Source organism: Taeniopygia guttata, chromosome 4, assembly GCF_048771995.1.
Source record: "Taeniopygia guttata chromosome 4, bTaeGut7.mat, whole genome shotgun sequence".
Classification (NCBI taxonomy): Eukaryota; Metazoa; Chordata; class Aves; order Passeriformes; family Estrildidae; genus Taeniopygia; species Taeniopygia guttata.
In genome coordinates this window covers 27,178,965-27,200,581 of record NC_133028.1, presented here as the reverse complement: position 1 = coordinate 27,200,581, position 21,617 = coordinate 27,178,965, and the positions used below count along the sequence as shown (strand labels likewise).

At 36.2% G+C, this 21,617-nt stretch overlaps 1 protein-coding gene across 15 annotated transcripts in view; it reads left to right on the top strand.

The window, feature by feature from the left end:
• CLOCK (clock circadian regulator) overlaps positions 1–21,617 on the top strand; it is a 60,388-nt gene that overhangs the window by 19,659 nt on the left and 19,112 nt on the right. For 14 of the 15 annotated variants that reach the window (XM_072928180.1, XM_041715749.2, XM_072928179.1 and 11 more), the window contains 7 exons: positions 8,715–8,826; positions 11,060–11,150; positions 12,864–12,923; positions 13,339–13,487; positions 17,600–17,691; positions 19,013–19,102; positions 20,393–20,513. In XM_072928180.1, coding sequence (XP_072784281.1) covers positions 11,131–11,150; positions 12,864–12,923; positions 13,339–13,487; positions 17,600–17,691; positions 19,013–19,102; positions 20,393–20,513 — 532 coding nt within the window. In that variant the 5' untranslated portion in view covers positions 8,715–8,826; positions 11,060–11,130. Of the gene's footprint in view, positions 1–8,714; positions 8,827–11,059; positions 11,151–12,863; positions 12,924–13,338; positions 13,488–17,599; positions 17,692–19,012; positions 19,103–20,392; positions 20,514–21,617 lie in introns of those variants that run through there. The other variant, XM_030271102.4, reaches the window with a different exon arrangement.

Sequence of the window (21,617 nt, the reverse complement as noted above, 5' to 3'; positions counted from 1 at the left end):
CCACTTTTGCCAAAAGATGTCTAACCTGGTGATTTGCTGCTTCCCCTTCCTCTGTACCAATACAGCTTTTGAGCAGTCATATGGTGAAACAAATGTAGTTGATTTAGCTGAATGAAACAATATTTGGGTTAGTTTGGGGCTGGACCATTTTTAGCCTCTGTTGAGTGATCACGTATTAATGATAGCTGAAGAGAGGAAATTTAATGTGGCCAGAGAAATGATCAAAGGCTAACATTACACAAACTTCTGGCTTGATCAAGGAGATTGGTAAAAGTGCTTATAGGGTGTGAAGTGCTTGGTCTCTGTAGCCGTGTAGTTACCTGTGTGGTCTGTGGGTATTGCTCTTGCTATCTTTCATGTGGTAATTCTTAATCTGTGGACAGATTCAGAGGAAGTACTTAGTCTTACTTCTCCCACATTCTAGGTAAATACCCTGACCATGAGTTAGGAATGAATCTTTGTCTCCTATATAGAGAAAACCAGCCAAGAAAAGAGGGCAAAACAAAACAAGCAAAAAAAAAAAAAAACCCAACAAAACAAAACCACCTACAAAAATCCCTTGAGTTCATTTTGTATAGTTGTCTGGCATTTTTTTTTAGTTGTCTGGAACTGGTGTGCCAGTTCCCCTCTGACCCCTCCCATCACTTTTTCATGTGGGTATAACTTAAGAAGCGTTAAGATGTTTCTGGATGTGCTAGTTAATTGTATCTTAAAGGAGTAAGTTCGTTATATAAAATAATTTGATGACCCTTAAAACTAACTTAAGACTCATAAACTGTGTCCTTTATGGACTGTAAAGGGCAAGGATGAAGCAGGGCAGCAAGTAAGATTACAGCCACGGACTTCAGGGATCTTCTTGGGATAATCCCATGGGAACAGGAGTCCTGGAGAGCTGGCTGGTATTCAAACATGACTCCTTTAAGGCAAGCATAACTCCTTTAAGGCTCAAGAACAGTGAGCAAGATCGGACAAAGGGGCAGGAGGCCTGCATGAATGAATAAAAAACTGCTGTCATTTTTCGAGTGTAACCAGGAAATACACAGGAGTGTTGCAGTAATAATAACAACTTCTAAACTTAAGCCTGCATTTATATCAACACAAACCAGAAAATTTTCATGGAATGGAAGAAGAATTTCCTTGGTGTTATCTTGCTTTGAATGTGTAATAATTATGTCTGTTGAAATTGAAAGTTAATTTTCTCCAGGACAGTTTTCAAAAAGTAGTTGACCTTCCGTATCTGTTATTATTTCCTTTTATTATTGCGGTATAGGAAAATCAATGTTTGATTCTTTAGTCTGTCTCATTTCTTGGTGAATTACCATGTTCATTTTCCAGTATAGGAATTAAATGTTTAATAAATTTTTCTTCTTTGGTTTGATTTGTTAGGATTCTTCATAATATTTTTGCTTTGATGGAAATGTGAAATACCATTTTACAAAAAATGATTGTTAAACTAACATTTGTGTCTGATGCAAAACATCTAAAATTTATAATGCTCAGTTTCATAAATATGCACATTTTTAATTGGATTAATTATATCAAAGTGTTTTTAACTCCAGGGTAGATATCTTGATAGTGTATTTTAAAGTATTTTCTTTAAATTTCTGTTAATATTTAGAAATCATCAAATGAAGATTTTTTATTGTCTGATAACTTTATTCTGTAGAAAAACAATTATTTGTACGTAGTAAATAATTTTACGGGATACGTATAATATTCAATAGGAATTTAAACTTCAGAATGTGTATATGGAATTTTTTCACCTTTTGAACTGCTGGAAAAAACTTGTTGATTGTCTGCCTTCTCAGTTCTAAGGGCTGGAAGAAGGAAGCTTGATTTTATTTGTTCATTGTGAATTGTACTAAGTTTATATGGGTTGTGTTAGAAAATAGCAGCCTGCAGGTTTTAGACCATCTATAACACTTTTTTCCTCAGCACAGTGAGCTTTAATTTAGGATCTGTTCTTCAACTGGCTAGCTGACTACGGGTTTTATCTTCCCAGCATTCCATTAAAGGAAATGGACATTTACATAGGGATGTGAAAGTTTTTCTTTTTGAATTGTAACACTAACAGGTTAGTAATTAGCTTCTCTTGACCTGAGCACCTGTTGTGAAGTACTGGTTTTGTGTTGAGCACCATTTAAAGGGACAGTAGGTGTACTTTTAGGCCAGACTAGATTATGAAATATATATTGTATTTTAGATGTGGAAACACAACACATACTCAAGTCTAACCCAGGGTACTGTGTTTACTTCATCTTTTAAAACCGGGAATGATAGATGTAGCTAAGATATTAATGCTCTCTATAGAGGGGTACTGCTTCTTAGCTGTGCCAATTTTCAAGGATAGATGGAGCCACACTTTTAAAAGCATTCTTTTTTATTTTGTTCTTATTAAAACTGTGTGATATATGTGTTCTTTTAAACACACAGTTTCACAAATCTGCTTCAGTGTGTGGCCAGAGCTAAAGGAGTGTGCACCTTCAGTGAGAGCCAAGGAAGGGTGGGGCCTTAAAAAAATGGGAGCAAGTGGGTTCCTAACGTGTAGCCACTGTTTTATTTTGTACAGACTAGTTGCACATGATTTGCAAACATTATTTCTGCCATGCACTCTTACAGCTTGGTTATTGAAGGAAGGGAGCCTCTTGTAAGTAACTGTACACAAATGACAGAGAAAATATTTTAAATTAGACTACAGAAGAATAATAGCTGGTTCTGGTGGCTAGGTTCTTAAATGCTGCCTTTCAAATTTATCTTATGAACTTGCGTTTGTACTATTTCTTATTGTCCTTTTTGTTTTTCTCATTTGGGGAGTCTGTTTACTGACGACTCTGAAAATTTGTATCACTTTTTTTTAGTATCTTTGTTAGCAATTTGATGGAGGCACGTAAACAACACCTCAGGTGTTTAGAGGTGTAGTTAGGTGGAATCTTGGGAGGCAAAGGTAATACAGGCAGCCTAGAATGGGATGGAGGGAAAAAAAGCCTCGTAAGTGCTTCAGTACCCCACAGCTAAGAACCAATTATTAGATACCTAGCAACCTGCTGAGTGCTTTCCTGGTCACTCCCAGGGAGCTGGAGGGGAGCCAGGCTCAGGCCAAGAGCCCAGATTGCTAGAGAATTCCTGATGAGGTGGCAGGTCTGAGGATATTTTGAGAAGTCAGTTTGGTGAGTCAGAGACCAGATCTGTGGGGTACATTGGCAAGTGTGGGCCAGGTTCAAATGTATCATAAAATAGTTTATGTTGGAAGGCACTGTAAAGATCATATAGTTTCAATGTTTTCCTTTTTCCAGTCACCTGGAACTTAGCTTGATTGCCATTACTTTTCAAATATTATGGAGAATGGCTGTGCAAATATATCAACCAGTTCCTTCCGGACTCCGGGATGCTTCTATCAGGTGTCATGGACTTAACGTATAATCAGCTTCCTCAGGTGATCATGAATCTGATCTTCTCTTACAGTGGAAGAGACTTGGTTCCTCTAGTTTCTGTCTTGCAGTCCATCCATTTAAGATGGAGATTGCAAACCAAGACTAAAACAAAAAAGTTATTGAGTACCTTAGCCTTCTCCTCATCCATTGTTACCAGTTTACCAGCCTTGTTTAGTGGGTGTATACACTTTCTTTGACCTTCCTTTCCTGTTCATGTTACTCTTTGCATCCCTTGTCAAGTTCAGCTCCAGCTTTGCCATGGCCTTCCTCATCCCATTCCTTCACAACTGGGCTGCATCCCTCTACTCTTCCTGGGATACCTTTCCTGGGACAGAGTAGAGGGATGCATTTAGGCCTTGCCGTTTAGTTTGACCAGCAGTCGCTTCTCATCCTTGCAACACTCTTGTGTTCCTTGCCTGATTTCTTGTGCCTGGAGATCATTAGTTCTTGTGCTCTCTGGAGGACATCCTTACAGATCTGCCAGCTCTGTTGCTCTCCCTTGTCCCTGAGGGCAATTTCCCTGGAGTTGGTATTGGCTAGCTCCAGAGGCCTAACTTTACTGCTCAACTGATTCACATCCCTCAGGACTGCAAACTCCATCTGTGTGTAATCACTGTAGCCCAGGTCTGAGGCTTATTAGAGCTTTCTGACGTGCGTCTTCACTGCAGTCTGGGCTAAGATTAGGGAGATGCGCTGTATCAGGAGGGAGCTGTGTTGAGTAAGGGGAAAGAGATACAGACTGCGGAGAAAGGTAGAAGAGTGGCTGCAGAACAGCTGGTCAAGCAGAGATCAGCCCAAATGATCTGGAGCAAAGGAGTGTTTTCTTTTTTTGTGAGCTAGAGAAATGGAAATTGCAAACTGTGCTCAGTCCCAAGTCCTAGAGAAATCTCTCTCTTGATGGTGAGACAGTCTGATATGTGAAGCATGCAGGAGAGAATTGCCTTTTCCTGTCATCCTCGTAATTAATTTTTCTATGAAAATTTTATTTGCAGTGACTCTTGAACATATTAGTTTGAGCAGCTTGTTTAGGTCCATTACCTTGTCAGGGAGTAGACCAGGGCACATCTGTGTGACAAACCATTTCTAAGAACTTAACCTCTCTTTGTCTCTCTTGTCATGTTTTCTGCTACTCAGGGTGATCTGTAGCCTCTTGTAGCTGCTGTGGGCTGTGTATGATGGTACACAAATAGTATGCACTCTCTGAAAGGTTATAACTCAACTAAATTGGTGATATCGCTAACTAGTACCATTACAGGCCTTCTAATAGGCATTTAATCTCTCCTGTCGGCTGCTTCTTGGACTTACCCTCTTACCAAAAGTGCTTCAGTAGCAGACATGAGACTGCCATTCAAGTAATGGCAACCCACACCACCAGTCTTCTGTTCTACTGCACTTTCTCCACTATATATCCTTGAGTACTCTTTGGAAAGGGGATGGACCTAAGGAAGCCACTCATCCACAGCAGACTACTCATGACCACTCACAAATTATCCTATTAAAAGCCATCTGGGATCCATTCATGCTAGAAGCAGCCCTCTCATTGTTTGTCCTCTGAAGCACTGGAAGATGAACACCTGCTGCTGTAGCATATTTTATCTCAGAAAGTGACATTTCTAGGATGTGTCATGTCTTCTGTGCAAGCACGGACCAAAAACTGGTTTGTTGGTGTGATTGAGGAAAGCTTGGAGTATGTGACTATTCCCAGCTGCTGGAATAACCTGTTCAGCTATAAAGTTTGATGAGAGTTCCTTGAAGTTCCTTTTAGCCCTATATTTTGATTTTTTTTTCCAATTGCCCCGTTCTTTTTGAGGTAAAAAAGGAGACATGTCAGTTTTAAAAACATAGTATTTTCACAGACAGCCTTTGATTAGCAAGAAAAGATTAATCAGTCATTACCCTAATTTTCTTTCTGCTGGTGTATATACCATTGCAAGCAAAGGAGCAACTGACTTGGAACCTGCTTGCTCATTCTATTAGACCGGATGATATGTGATTAGAGAGCAAGTGCTTATGGTTTACCTGTCTAAAAATCTCTTGCTCTACAAAACGCTATGGTTCCTGCAGAGAAACTAAACCATAGAGGTTTTGTAGAGCAAGAGATTTTTAGACTCCCCTCTACCCCACCTCCAAAAAAGAGAAAGATAAAAAAATATCTGGGCTGGAGGTAATGCAGTGAAGCAAAAAGCAAAATGGAAAATATGAGTGATAGTGATGTGCTATTCTGGGCAGGAGATAATGGCTGGATCTCTGTTTGCCCTAATTATGGTATAATGTCCTAGTAGAGTAAAACCCCAGAAATTCATTATCCAAATGATCAAAGCTCATTGAAAGGCATATCAGGAAGGTTTGTAATTATATTCAGAATCTCTATAATGAACTGGGCTTCTGACGCTGTGCTTACATTGGGAGTCAGGTTCTGCTCAGCTGTTTGCTCAGTGTGATGTTTCTGTTCTTGGTCTTTCTTACCCTGATGGGTGATTAGTGTTAAGAGTTCTGCAGAGCACTGGGTGCTGTGGCTTTGATTCTTTAAACAAGATCTTCTCTACAGCTAATCCTCAATGATTTTAATAACTAGTTTGCTCCCCTGGCAAAATTGGATTATAGCACAGAAATCAGGTTGTATTAAAGAAATTAATCAGTTTCTGTTTGAAGAAACTGTAGGTTTGGAAAACTGTATCGCTTCATATGTTCTTCCTATGATAATCCTTGTGTGAAATCATTTGTTTTAATAATACAAGCCGCCTCACATTATTTCTCAGGGTGGTAATCTGCAAAATCATATAAGTATTACTTGTATGCTAGGACATAAATTTTACATAAATAAAGGCTTTTATATAAAAATATTTTTTACAGTATAAGGGCAATACTTATTCCTCCTCAAAAATATTTGTCAGTGTTACCATTACAGTGAAGTCCTGGAGACATATCAATTTCAGTTACTGGCTCCATATGGGCAATGCATGCACCATTGTCCCACTCATTTTCCAGTCTAGTCCTGACAGAACATCTGTCATTAGCAAGACTGTCCTGTAATTTAATAATTTGTTCAATCTTTGAATTTGTTTCCAATATTTAATATTACCAATGTGCATTCCAGTATTGATAATAAAATTGGACTGAAGGTACTGAAATTATTTCAGTCTAAAAAAATTGAATTTTTTAACAGATGGTGTGAACTTTATTACCTTAGGTTGTATTATGACTTTTTATACTGTAACTTATTCAGAACCTTTTTTATTTGGCCAAACAATGACTTGGGACCCAATAACTTATTCCATGAATGATAAGTCATCATAGTGCAGAACTTGCAGAATTGCTTGTTTTTGTAATTTTTCTAACAGATTGAGCAATTTTGTGTAGTAATGGTTTGCACATCCATGGCAGCAGCTAAGATTTTTGGTTGAGGACCTCAGCTTCCTTTAAGATAGTAAGTTTCTAGCCACCTTGGTTACAGAAAAGCTGGGAAGCATGCCTGAATGTGTTCAAAATGCATAGTGTCAAGCAACAGACACATATGATTTATTCTTTAAAAAAAAAAGAATGAGTTGTGGAGACAGAATGATGACCTTTGAACGCTTGTGGCTGCCAGTGCTGGCATGTAGGCGTTTTAACCTTTCTGCTGGCTTTCACATGCATGCCATTTCTACTGAGTTAGAGATCTGTGTGGTTTTGGCAACAAAAGCTTTTCCACTGTGATTTGCTTCTCTTTTAGTCTGACTTAATCTTGCTTGTGTTCTTTTATGATACATGCTTATCCCTCTCCTACTCGTCTTAAAATCCCTTCTTGAAATATGTGTAGGAGCTCCCTTTTTGACATTAGAAAAGATGGTTCTGTGATTAAGACCTGTGATGTTTATCTGAAGTGTGTAATCGTGATTTAAAAGAAACGCACCTCTACATACTGCAGAGAGGAGGTCTAAAATTTTCATCATTAGAAGAGGTCTAAAATTTTCATCATTAACAGAACTCTGTTAGGGTGAGAGCTGGCAGAGTTGTTCCACTCCAAGCAGCTTAAAAACACTGGTTTCATGTTACAAACTTCCATGGGACTCTTTGTCACTATTAATGTTTGCACTTGTCAAATGGAATAAAACAGAATAGGAGAGGAGGCTGTAAACACCTAAAAAACTAGGTCAATGGGCCAGCAGGTTATTTGGCCAGGCAGGAACGAGTGGCTTCATTGAATCACGCTGTAATTGTTTTTCTCCTGTTGGCAGATTGTTCTGCTATGCTTTAACTTTCTATGTTAATGTTTGCATCTGTATTTTAACCACTTGAGAACCTCTTTTAGGTGCAGAAGGCACTCTAATTTTTCAAATCAAGTAAGTGGTAATTCTGGTGTTTTCCATAAAAGTCATCAATGCATTTGCAAGTAGCAAAACCTTAATTTGTAGATTCCAGCTTCCTTTTTAGACTTCAAATATACTTTAAAATAACATTTTTCAGAAATGGAAGAAGTATGTATTATGGTGAATTTGTTTTATTTTAAGAACAGTAAGCAAGGCAGATAGAAACAGGGATGAGGGAAAAAGCCTGATTTCATGTAGCTTGAAAATGTGGAAAGCGGCATGGTTCAAGGGAAGTAACTGTAAATGAAAAGTAATGGTATAAAGAGACTGAAAGTAGGCAATCACTTATGTCGGTGCTCAGTTCTTGTTTAGAAGAAGTGCAGTTGTGAAGCAAGTTTGTGATACATTCTGGGAATTGATTTTGAAGTAGGTTTTGAAACAGAGAGTTAATGGCTGTGTTTGAGGGAGAAGCAATGGGCAACTGGGCAACTTTGCTAGTTGTCAACAGCAGCAGCATTCTGCACATGCTGGAGTCCTGAGAATAACAATTTTGGAGATTTGGAGAGCAGAAGATGTAGCAGAGCCAGAAGAGACCCTAATAAGAACTTCAGTGAAAAGATGTTTAAACAACGGGGTATAAATACACTTTGAATGTAGTAAGTGGATATGAAGCTGTAGATGATACGAGTAATACCAAATTGAAATGATGTTTTCACTTGGTGATACCAAAGTGAAAAGGATATCAAGGCTAAAGATAGGCAGAAAATGATAGCTTAAAGCCAAGGTAAAACTGTATCAGAATATCCTGCTTATCAAGAACTTTAAAGCAGTGTCAATTCAGATAGTAAAATACTTGAGCTATTTTTGATAAGGATAATATTGTATTTAAAAATTACTCGCATTAAAACAAATGCTTATCTTTATTAAAAAATGAAGAAGTAGATAATTTTTAAACTCATGGATTTTAAAGCTCTCCATTGTTATTTTTTGACAGTTCGGAATTTATTTTCTGCGGAAGAGGATACCTCTTAACTCCACATTGTTCTTCACAAGAACCAGGTTTTGTCCCTAAACCTCATACTTCAACAAGTCCCAAAGCGTAAAAGGTAAAACTGTGTTCTTAAAATTGGTAAGATTCCCGTGGCATTCAGTTATCAGCACTGACGGGCTGAGTAGCAGTGTTAAGTAGTGTCTTTTGCTCTCCAGAACATGACTGAATTTGGATCTTAGAAAATAGTCCTTTATTTACCTAGTGTTTATTTTCAGCTTGACTGGTTTTGGTGGCATTATCTCTGCAGTCTTATCCTTGGCATGTATAAGCACTGAGAGTGTTCAGTGTCTTGCAAATTTGGATGCAAAGACAGAAGGTTCAGACCTTGAAAGATGAGAAACCAGTGTACTACAAGTGCATTTCCTGTACTTTTCAGTAATTTAAACTATTTGTCTTGGATACCAAGTCTAGGTTGCCTGTTCTAGCATAGGATTTATATATTGTAATGAATGATTTTGTTGAATTCTGGGAATTGAGTGTTCTGTTAAAGTGAAAAATACTGACTTTTAAATTCTGATTCTGCATAATGAGTATGTCAGTTATGTCACAAGTAAAAGTTTTTTGTATTTAGCTGTACAAGTGCTTTTCTTTTGCAGATTATATGAAAGTCTTACACGATTTCATATTGCTCCTGATGCCAATAATTTTAGATACCAATTTTGTATAAAAATTAACACAAGTGTAATTAGTGCATAGCTATATTACTGCTTACCATGTAAGCTAAATGAAAACAAGTTTATAGATTTTGTCTTGATTGCAAACTTAGTTCCATGCCAGTTATGATAGTCAGCTTTTACTGCTGAGCAATCTGTCTCTTGCTGCACAGTTTTGACAAAAATTCAAACAGGTAACTTCCTCATAATTTATTTTTCTTGTGCCGTTTATGGCTGGTTTTCAAATGGCTAAACTCTGTTATTTGGCCAACTAATTTGAGGAATTTAATTTGTCAGTATGGCCAATGCAGTTGTTATTTTGAAGAACTTGAGGGAAGAAGTGGTTTGCTGCCCGTGTGTCTTCATAGCACTAGATTTTGGAGGGTGAAGGCAAGGCAAAGGTGGTCTGTGCTCATTGAAGAAGTGGGGCATTTGGGCAGAAACATCAGCACACCTTGTCATGTGCCTTGAAAGAGATTCTGCTGCAGCACAGCTCTCCCATTTATTTTCCTGCTGCACTCAAGTTATGAAACTTTGTGGTGAAAATGCTCTTCTTGTGAAAGAAACGCACACAGTATGTGGCTGTTGTAGATGCAGAGAGAGTTTAGTTGAATCACAAGCCTTCTTCCTGAGTTCCCTCATCAGGCATTTGCTGCTGTATTTCTTGTGGTATTGACACCGCAAGTTCCACTGATTTTAATACTCTCAGAAACAAATCTTTTTCAGAAAATATTGAGTCACTAAATGGACTAATATCATCTTCTTTGAAATAAATAGCCTTTTTAGTATTAAGTTTGTAGCCTACTAAAAATTCTGGAAGGTCGGCAAGTTCAGCTCATATAAAACTTGCTGCATGCAGTTGTTCCCTAATCACTGCCACTGTTACAATCTTGCTGGTCCATTTGAGCAGCCTCTGAAAACTGACTTTTCATATGAAAGAAACAGGTTTAATTCTATTGTTTGGTGTTTGAATTTAGCCTTTTCATAACCTGTGTTATATTCCTTCTCTCACTATTAATATTTCGTTCACATTCTTAACTCAAAGTCAAATGCTCATCTGGAAAACCAAAAACTTCCTGTCAGGAGTGACTGCTTTAAGAAACGGTCAGATTAAATTCCTCACAGTACAGAGATCATATTCTGATTGGTATGTTCTTGTTATCTTTTCACATGTCTGTGATAAAAATGTGCTCAAGAAAAAGTACAGTAAGAATAGATTATAGTTGTGCTATATCCCAAGTTGTAAAACTTTGTTTGCACTGTTTCTAAATAGAATGTACTGCTAAGTGTATTTAACATCTGTTCAGCCTTCAAACTTGTGAGGGTTTTTTAGTAAAAAGTTAAAATAAAAATTAAAAGCTGTATTGAATTCAGAGTCATAAAAAGGTTTGTACTGGTTTAGTACAGACTTATTTACTGTAGCCTTTGATAATGTTCTCTTGAACTCTGTTATGTAAAATGAGATGTTAAGGCCCAGGTTATGCTGGAAATGGAGACTGCTTTAGAGAAGGTAGGAGAGCAGAGCAGAAGGTTGGAAGAGGGGGGATTAGGAGCAAATGAAAATGTCAGTATGCTCTAACAAAGAACTCATTTTTTTCCCTCAGTCACATTTTGATATTTTTTCTTCTCTTACAGGCAGGCGTACAAATGTCTACCACAAGACTAAAGTGTGATATGTTAAGTTTTTTACCATAAGCACCCATAAAATGAGCTCCATTGCAGACAGGTATGTTAACAGATATGGGAGAATTTTGGGAGAATTACTGTTCAGTTCTTTCTTTAATAGTATTTTTTGTACTGTTAATTTATTTAGATGTTACCTTACGCAAAAATTAATGAGTGAGGTTTTGGTTATTCTTGACAAAGTTAATTTGGTAGTTCATAGATGTGTCATTTTGTAGTCAATGGAAATAGTGATTTTAATTGCTTGAGGTTAATCTTAAAATGCATTAGTTGTTTTCAGCCATGGAACAACATCTGTGCAAGTTGAGCTGATTTTGAACGTTTACTTGAACTTTTAATTTTTTGAGTACTTCAGTTTTTGATTAAGAAAAGCCAATGCATTTAAATGATTAGTGTTAGTGTAGATAGTAAAGTGACCTGTTAACCTATTTCAAGGGAAAAGTAATAGCTGAGGTATGTTTTCTACTTGATTCTATGAGTTGTGCTCTCTTAGCAGCTTAGGTGAACATCTGTACTTAATATCCTGTGGTGTATTACCATGGTAATGGTATATTACCATTTTTGAGACTTCGGGAAATGAAAATTGTATCTAATTTATGTCAAGTTAAACACAATTTAAAAAAAGGATAAAAGCAGAAGGTGAAACTTATATGCTTGTCTAACTTGTCAGTACTTCTAATGAAATTGTGTGGCATCTCACTGAAACTTCAGCCTTTTAAATATATGTATTGCTTCTAAAAGCTTGATGTTAATGTAGTAGCATACAAAATACTACCTTCCTAACATCACTACTTATCATAATATACAGTACAATTGTCTGTACAGTACAATTGGTTTATAAATCAGAGAGGTGAGTAAGCATTTTAGAAAGATTACTTGGCTTAAAGGAAGTAAATATTAGGATAAGAAATTCCAGGATAGACGCACAGAGGTCAGTATGGACAGCACTAAATAGGCTGAAAGCAGGGAGAAGTTAGAGAAATAACATGTGAAAGTCCATTATACAGCAGTTTTGGAAAACAGAAGAACAGTTTTGACTTGACTTTCAACGCAAAAGGAAGTGAAACAAAGGAATTGTATGAAGGATACTGAGGCATCTTCAAAAGAAAACGCATTCTTATTTTGGTATTTTTAACACGTCTTTAGCAGTAGATGGACAGTTGTCAAGCTAAGAAAATTATGTGATACTTATTGAGGAAGCAAATATAAATAATTGCTGTATAACATTGATATTAATTGTGTATTTAAAAATTACATATGTGGATGAAGTATAGCATATTCCTTAGATCTTGTCCACTAATAGTATTTCAGAATTTAAGAAAAATATATTTTCAGTAATTGGAATAGAAATTGCCAGTAAGTAAAAATAAATTCCATATGTCCTCTCCCATGTTTTCAAAAGGGTAAGGTAATGCAAGTAATCAAGAAGATAGAAAACCAAATTTAAGCATTGTTCAATTAAGTGATTGTATAGGGCTGTAAGTGCTTTTGAGAAACAGTCCAAGAATCCTTTGAGTTGTGTCAGAAACAGAAGTTTATTTTTTCTTTAGTAAAGTGCAAGCAGAACATAGAAGACTTAGCTTCAGGTTACTGATGATAATCCTTGTGAGACATCACAGTAAAACAGTTGCTTTCTTAATGTAATGGAGATGATGATGGTGAACAGTCAGCTCTTTCCCCTTCCTCCTTCTTTGTGATTGGTCTTCAAAGGAGAGGAATTTCCACTCCAACATTTATTTCTTTTTGTTTCTTTCAGAAATGACGGAAGCATTTTTGATGGGCTGGTGGAAGAAGATGACAAAGATAAAGCAAAAAGGTAAATTTCAAAGTTACTTAAAGCTAAGAAATGTCCTATACTTGTACACTTTAACTTATCAGTGTGATTTCTAAACAATAAAAAGGTTACTCTTACAAATAAATGTGTTACTCAACAGCATTTCTTCTACTGCGATTTTTCAGGTATATTGTATATTTATAATTGTGGTTCAGTTATCTGTGTTTTAAAAAGGGTTTTTGTAAAAGGACTTTATTCCAAAGGCTTTGCTGCACTGTTCCTTGAGGAGGAAGCCATTCTTCAAAAAGATTGTCTGAGATATAGAGTAGGTGTTTTTGTGACAGTTATCACAGCAGAAATTCTTAAGGAGCTGTTTGCTTCAGGAACTTGGCAGTAGTATGCAGCTTATAAGACAGTCTCTTAGCTTTTATAAAACATTTTCTAATTTGCTTTTCAGGGTGTCTAGAAACAAGTCCGAAAAGAAACGTCGAGATCAGTTTAATGTACTTATCAAAGAGTTGGGTTCCATGCTTCCAGGTAATGCTCGGAAGATGGATAAATCCACTGTGCTGCAGAAGAGCATTGACTTTTTACGGAAGCACAAAGGTAACAATAGATGTTATTTATAAATTCTTAACTTTTAAAGTAATACTCAATTATTACATAAAATTGTTAAGGATTTCCAGCTTCTTTAAGGAATTTGTCAAAAAGATGTGAAGTGCTTCTGGAGAAGGATATTTTAAAGATCATCTAGGTTGCAGGAGTATAACTGTATTTCTGCTAATAATAAAAGCCAGTAGTATTTGTTCTGTCCCGGAGTTGTCAAATCTGTTTCACAAAGAGAAGATTTGTTTTTGAAATAACCTCAAAGTTTTTTTTTTCTGGACAGATGTTGGTGCAAGTTGTTAAAGTTTTGCTTCATAGGAAAACTGCTGATTCATTTCAGTGAGAATACTTGCTGGAAATATTTATTTGGTTACTTAGATAAGCCTGTATTGAGTAGTTGATTAGTCTCTCTGGGTTCTACATGAAGCAGGATAAATCACTGAAAAGCTAGTCCAAGAGAAATTAGTTCTCCTTGTCATGTCAAATGCCTACACAACTGGCTGCTTAAACAAAGGTGATAAGGCAATAGGTAATTGTGGTTTCCAGCAATGTTTCTGGCTTGGTTGCTTGACAAGAAAAAGTGAAATACAAGGCCATAGAGACCAGGAATATGGGCATTTTGGCATTTTTTTTCTTTTAGCTGGGAAAAAATGCCAGGAAAATCTATAAATACTTTTAGCTAAACTTTTAAAATATACACATGGATGTAGAAGCCACTGAGTGTATTTGTGTGTGCGTATGTTGTTCTTTAAAGGTCATGTGAAATGTCAAAATGATCAATATCCTTGAACATCCTTGCTATGCTTTGTTCCTCTGGCTGTTTGCATCAGCTGATAGTGGGATGTACCCAGATATGTTGTACTGAAGTTTGTTACAGGTTGTTATTTCTGTCATGAAAAAAATTCTTCCACCAAGTGTATGCTTTTTTATGGCTGTTAGATATTTTATATATATATATAAAAAAAAACCTCTGTTCCTGCTCCTACACTTGTTCTTAATATGGCACCTTGTGGTTCACACTGCCAAAAATAAGATGAAAGCTGAAGAAAATGGACTCTCTTGCTAATGAAATAATTTCCTTGTGTAATTTTTTGGAATACATACTAACTAGAAAGCAGTAGGATCAAAAGAAGTAACTATAAGGTTATAAAATAAGTGGAACTATTAAGTGGATGAATAGTTATGAAATTATCAACAGTATGTGTGTCAATTTAAGGTATGAGAAATGTTTTTTCATGCCCTAGCACATCTTTTCCATTAGTGTTATGTTTCCATTAACACCAAATGTGTACTGAATATTGCTATTAAAATTGTAAACATAACTCAAATGAAAAAGGAGGGGGGTATAATTCATATGAGAATTCATAGGTTTGGGGCTTTTTGTTCCAATTAAATATTGATTATTCTGTTTAGATTTTCTGAAATACACGTGTCTCATAACAAAAAGAGAAGTAGTATGAAGGCCCCGCTTCTGTACAATTCAGTTCTTTAGGTTCTAAGGCCTTTGTGAAAATCGGTTCTGTTTCAAAATTATTTTATCTTGGTGATTCCTGAAATGTAGAATGCTGAACAGGTGTCTGTCAGCCAGCCAGCCAGCAGCACCATATTATTTTTTTCTTCAAAGTGCTGTCTGAGATTTGAATTTTTTAATAAAGGGGCACAAAGCAGCTCTGGAGATGGTTGCCTTTTAAGGCATGGCACTTCTGTCCTTCACTTGGTGTGACAGAATGCATCTCTGTGTGACTGCACATATCACATTCCCTAAAGCTCTAGCTGCCAGTCCTTACTAGCATTGCTGTGCAGTGTTTTACATTAAAATGTTCTTGGACAAAATGTTGGCAAAGTTCAGAAGACTATTTTATCTTCTGAAGTGCTTGGATATATTACAATAAATCTGAATGACCTACCAATAAATGGATTGTTCAGCACTAAGTAACTGCTATATGTTTGAAATCCTACTGTGTTCAGCCACCAGGATTTAACTGCATTGCTTCTGTTTCTTTCTGGACTATCTCCACATTATCCAAGCCAGGTACTATCTGAATTAGTTATTGGCCAGTGTGGGTTCTGTTTCTCACTGGAAAAATACAGGAGGGTAAACGCACTGAAATTGTATCACTGGGAACTTCTCTTTGACTGATACTGCCTGTCATCTTTCTTTGAATTTGTAAACAAGAAATTTTTTAAAATTAGTAAATACTGAGGAATTTAGCTGCAGGTAGGATAATTGCAGGTAGTAGACTGATACTCCTACAACCCACAGAGAAATGGTACAGATCTTGGCTTGGCTAGCAGTTTCTTTTGAGAATTCTCAGTGCTGGTGTAGAGATACTTCACATACAGACCTTTAAGACTGAAGTTTAATGTGCAAGTTTTGTTATGCTCTTTCTGTTATCTAGCTCAGGAATGTAACCTTACTGTCATTTTTCTGTGAGTGCAACCTTCTGAATTTCTAGGCATTTCTCTGAAGGTACTAAGTGAAACAGGTTCTATCTGTTGCTTTGGCTCTGTTTGCCTGTATCATACTTGCTCTACTGACGGAAAATGTAAAACAGCACCTATACTTCTGGTGTTTCAGAATGGTTTCTTAAAGGCACGAACTTCAGCTTTTATTTAGCATAAATCCATTCTAGTGCAAAAGACAGTCTTTTTAATTCTGAAGTAGGATGGTTATAAGGGCCAGAATGAGCCAATGAATAAGACTTTTCCAGTTTAAAGTGAAGATTATCTGTGTTCTGTGGAATGAATGCACTAAGTTCCTGGAATTCTGCCTCCACTTTGGTGGCAGAGCTTTTCATTTCTGTGTGCTTTGACTTGCCCTTCAGTGTTCAGTATCTTTGTGTGCTGACTGAAAAGCTACGTTTGGGGTTATACTTAGGTTTTCTTTATTCTGCAGCCCACTCTTTCTGCTTTAGTAAATACTGCCATTTCAAAACAGATTGGAAGTGCCTGATTAATTTATATGTTTTGTGAGATCTGATAATTGGAAAATCTTATTTGTTGTTTTTTTCACCTCTTCTTGCAGCTTTCCACTTTTGGCCAGTTTCTTGCATGACGTTGCTGTTGTTTGCTGTTCTTTTAGTTAAGTCTAAAGCTCTTTTGTAAAGTTTTCCCCCTTCAGTGTGGTAAACAAAATTACAAACTGCTCCAGCCCTTTGCATATTTTAACTCGATTCCAGGTTTTCTGGCTCTTTAAACCATCTGAACTAAAACTCTAGCTTATGATCTTTGTACAGATTTGTCCTTTAAAAATAAAAAAACTTAAATAATTGGTTTGGTTCTTTTGATTTGTCTAAATACTTCATTACTTGTTCAAGATTGTTCTTAAAACCAGCACTTCTGTGGTGTCCTTGTTATTCATCAAAACTGAAGTGCTATGAGGTCTTGCTTCTTGTTGTTTCAGTTATCAGTTGATAAGGAGGCGTCACTTTCTGAACCCAGGGTCAGGCTATGCTTAGCAGCTGTTGGTTCTCTCACCTGTATATGGAAGTTAATCTACGTATTTCTCAACTCCTTCAGGAATCTCTACTTATGATTCATCTATGTCCAAATTTATCTGTATGTTTGTAACAGGCAGGAATTCTAGAGTGGAGTCTGTAATAAGCACGTAACAATCTTTGAAAAACTGCTTTTTTTAAAGTGTAACCAGAAAAGAGCAGGAAGTAGAGAAAGGACAATGGCAATTTTTGTGCAAGGGTTAGAATGACAAGGATTTGCTAAGATACTTGAGCATTAGCCATTTAAATTACATAAACAGATCAGGAATTTTGGCTTTCTAAACCTTTGTAAACAACACTCTTAAAAAATATTTGATTATAGTCTCAGAGGAAAGGGTAGTATTTTTTCATTATCAAAGTCCATTACTTCAGTATTACTTGAAGCCTGGCAAGACTGTAGCACAAACTGGTTGTAGGAAAGAGAAAATAAATTTAATAATGACATGGGAGAAGACATTTATTTTCTTTTTAGGGAGCAATATCTGTATGTAATGAATGAACAACAGAGGAGACTGCAGAACTTCCTGCTGTTTCTTAACTGTGTATATGTAGTTTGAGGAAAAAAATGGCTTTTGGAAGTATTAATCCTTATACTGGGTATGTGTTTGATTGTAGAAATTACTGCACAATCAGACGCCAGTGAAATTCGACAGGACTGGAAACCGACATTCCTTAGTAATGAAGAGTTCACACAGTTAATGTTAGAGGTATATTATTTCTGTTTTTCTGTGGGTAGAATAATTCCTCACTAGGAGTCATTCCATTATGAAATTTTTCAGTTTGATGACATACCTTTTTATTCTCATATTTGGGTTGTAACTGTATGTTTTCATGAAGATAAACCATCAAAATTCCTATCTAGTCAGAGTTTCAGAATTTGTTTTCAGAAGAGCAAATTTATTCTGAACTACATTTTCAATTAAATAAACATAGTAACAGAGCAGGTCTGTAAATGAGTGTGTTTACTGTCCTAGTGGATATTATAAATTATCAACATAAGGAAGGTACTAGAGAGAGAATTAATATACATAAGTTAAAATCCTAATTACGAAAACGATATAATATATCCATGTAATTTGTGAGAAATAAGTGTTTAATTTTTTTACTTGCCATACTTTCCCAAACTGGTGTGACAGCATTACTTTGCTGAAGATTACATGAATAGTTGCAAAACTACAGAAAGAAACTTTAAGTATAAGCTGTTTTTTCATTATAAATGATCATGAGTCAATTTTGTCTTGTTAGTGAAACAATTTTTAATAATAGTTAAATGAAAAATACTACAAATTAACAAACACTTTATTTTCATTCCATAGTTAAAACTTTGCTTTGATGCACAGATGCAAAAAACGTTCTGGGTTTTGGTATTGAAAAAAAAATTTTAAAAAATCCTCTGATGCAAGAGGTTTTTTCTAAGAGCTTTAAAATTTCCTGTTTCAAAATACCGTTCTGTCATGTTTTTGTTGGTAGTTTTCAACTGTAACATTGTGTTGTATTCAGAGGAAAGAAATTTGAGTTCTGTAGAAGATAAGGCAGCCAGAACGGTATCTCACATGTTTCAAGTCTCAATAAAATCTCATTGCAAGCTTCTTTCTTTGAGATTGGGAATACTGAGATTTTTTAAATACTAAAATTCATTGGTTTTGCTGACTATTTTAGTTGTTCTTATCATAGTTTTCCCACATCTTTTTGCTTTTGTTTCTAGCTCATTTTTATGAGCTTTCTGATGTCTAAAATGATGATGGAATTAAAAATAACAGGCAGGCAGAGTGGGAGTTGGGAAAACAGTGACTGTCTATATATGTACTTGCTTCTGAACACAGATTATTTAACAACAGAACAGTATGGATATGGTAATGCTTTTAGTGCAAAAATAAGATTAAGGATTTTTAGTAGGGAAAGACATTGCCATTTCTGTAATAAACTAAAGTAAAATTGGTCTGTATTATTTTCTGTATTGTATATGGCTTAAAATTTTTTTGTATGCTGTTTCTTTTTTATTTAACTGCCCATTATGTTTAATTTCAGGCTCTTGATGGTTTTTTTTTAGCAATTATGACAGATGGAAATATAATATATGTGTCTGAAAGTATAACTCCCTTACTTGAACATTTGCCAGTAAGTAATAAATTGCTTTCAGTAACATATCAGTTTGTTTGTGGTTGATTGGTGTTCTGATATGAGTACTAATTAATTGTTGACCTTATTGGCATTGTAGGACAGATGTATACTTTGTTTTAATGTTTCTGTTTTTTCTTCAGCATAACTACTTCCTTCTGGTCTGTCTTCTATATTAAACATTTCCTTTGGAAATGGAGAATGCAGCCAGCACTTTATTAGAAAGGATTATGAAGTGGCTAGCATCAGTTTCAGTGTAACTGAAGTAACACAGTTGATTTCAGGAGACCCTTGCAAGAACACAGCTTCTACATAAGTCAGAAGATTATGACAAAAGATCTAAATAATTGATTTTTTTAACTGCTTTTTTACTTCTTTCTTAGCAAAGCACACTGATAAATACATTGCTGCTGGTTCTGCTTTTTAAGTTCAGTATATACTTTTGGGTTTATCATATTCACTTATCTTTAATCTGGGTGACATAACTCACTGGTATGTGCAACATTCTAGTTTTTAACGTTAGCTTTGAATAGTGTTACTCTGAAGTGAGGCAAATTCATTAGTGCAAGCAATTGATGAGTTAAATTGAGTGCTTTTCTAGAAGAGAAGGACAAATTCTCTTTAAAGGCAAGTTGTCTTGCTGTAGTAAGAGACAAAATTATCTTAAGCTATGCATGATAACAGTCTGAGAATTTTAAAAAATATGCAGGTAATTGTGATTTTTATTTTTTCTTTTAGTAGAATTTGCCAGGTTCTCATAGGCACATTTGTTTCTGGATTTTAGGTGTGATTTATGAATTCTAAACATGTATTTTATGATACCTCTTTTCTGAATACTTTACCAAATGCATTTATGCATGTAGTAGTTATTCAGTTTTGCTGCATCCATCTTTGTTTTTCACAGTTTTGTGTACATAGCTTTGGAACTGATTATAAAGTACAGTAACTGCAACTCATCCTCACCCAGCAGCTCACTCATTGCCCCTCAGTGGGACCGGGGAGGCAGCTGGAAGGGTAAAAGTGAGAAAAATCATGGGTTGAGATAAAGACAATTTAATAGGCAAAGCAAAAGCCATGTATGCAAACAAATCAAAGCAAGGAATTAATTTACCACTCCCTATGGGGCAGGCATATCAAAGTGAGGTTTTTTTCTTGGAAAGTATTAATATGTATTCCAGCAGGTGGCTTTGTTGAGTAAGTAGTGAACCATGGAATTGTTTTGCATTAAAATAGTAGGCTTTGTGACATTGTACAACTTTAATTAATGCTTACTAAATCTTTTTCTTTCAGTCTGATCTTGTGGATCAGAGTGTATTTAATTTTATCCCAGAGGGGGAACATTCAGAAATTTATAAAATATTGTCTTCTCATCTGCTGGAAAGTGATTCCTTGACACCGGAATACTTAAAATGTAAGTAGTTATTTTCGGCTAACCCCTGTAGGCAGCTCAACCCCATACAGCCACTCACTCAGTCCTCTCAGTTGGATGGGCAAAGAATCGGAAGAGTGAAAGTGAGCAAACTTGTGGGTTGTGGTAAAGGCAGGTGAAGTCAAAAGCTGTCTGTGCAAGCAAAGCAAAATAAGGAATTGGTTTGCTCCGTCTGGTCGGTAGGCAGTTGTTCATCCGTCTCTAGGAAAGCAGGGCTATGTCATGTATGATAATTACTTGGGAAGACAAATGCCATAAACCCAGATGTCTCCCCCTTCTCCCTTTCCCTAGCTTTTATTGCTGAGCACAGTGCCATACAGTATGGAATATCCCTTAGTTCAGCTCTCCCTGCTGTGTCCCTTCCCAGCTGCTGGTGCACCCCCAGCCTCCCCACCAGCAGGGCAGAGTGAGATAAAGAGAAGGCCTTTGCACTGTGGAAGTGCTGCTTGCTGAGCAGTAACAGACACATTCCTGTCCTAGCGGCACTGTTCTAGTCAAAATCCAAAACAGAGCTGCTATGGAGAAAGTTAACCCTATTCCAGATAAAACCAGTACAATACTTGTGTTAAAACTGTCTACTTGGAATTGATCCACTTGGAATTAAACAAGTTCTTCTAGTGTTGTTTAGGAAGTATACTTCAGCCCTAAGAACCGAAGTGTTACTTTGTGTTACCCTTGCTCTTGAGTGGAATTTTCAACATTTGGTAGCCTTTCTGTGTGTCAGAAATGTTCATTTTGTTTATAGAGCTTCTATTTAGACAGTTTTAGCAGTTGACAAGTATAAATACATAGCGGCTTGATGGAGTTTGGGATCATGTGCTTCAGTGAACTTAAGTTCAGGGCATTTTCTTTAATACAGCTCTAGTTATCAGAGGTTTTCATGTCACTAATATTCAAGCCCTTTGTGCACAAAATCTAAAAGGGTTCTTTAGGTTAGTTACTGTCATGCTGGTGAAAAGCAGACAGTGTTGATGCCTTTTGATTTTACCCTTTATACTTTTCAAATCCTGTACTGCACTAGTGCATAACTCTAAACTCCATATAAAGTGTTAGTTAACTGATGGTCAGACAAAGCAATCCCTCTAG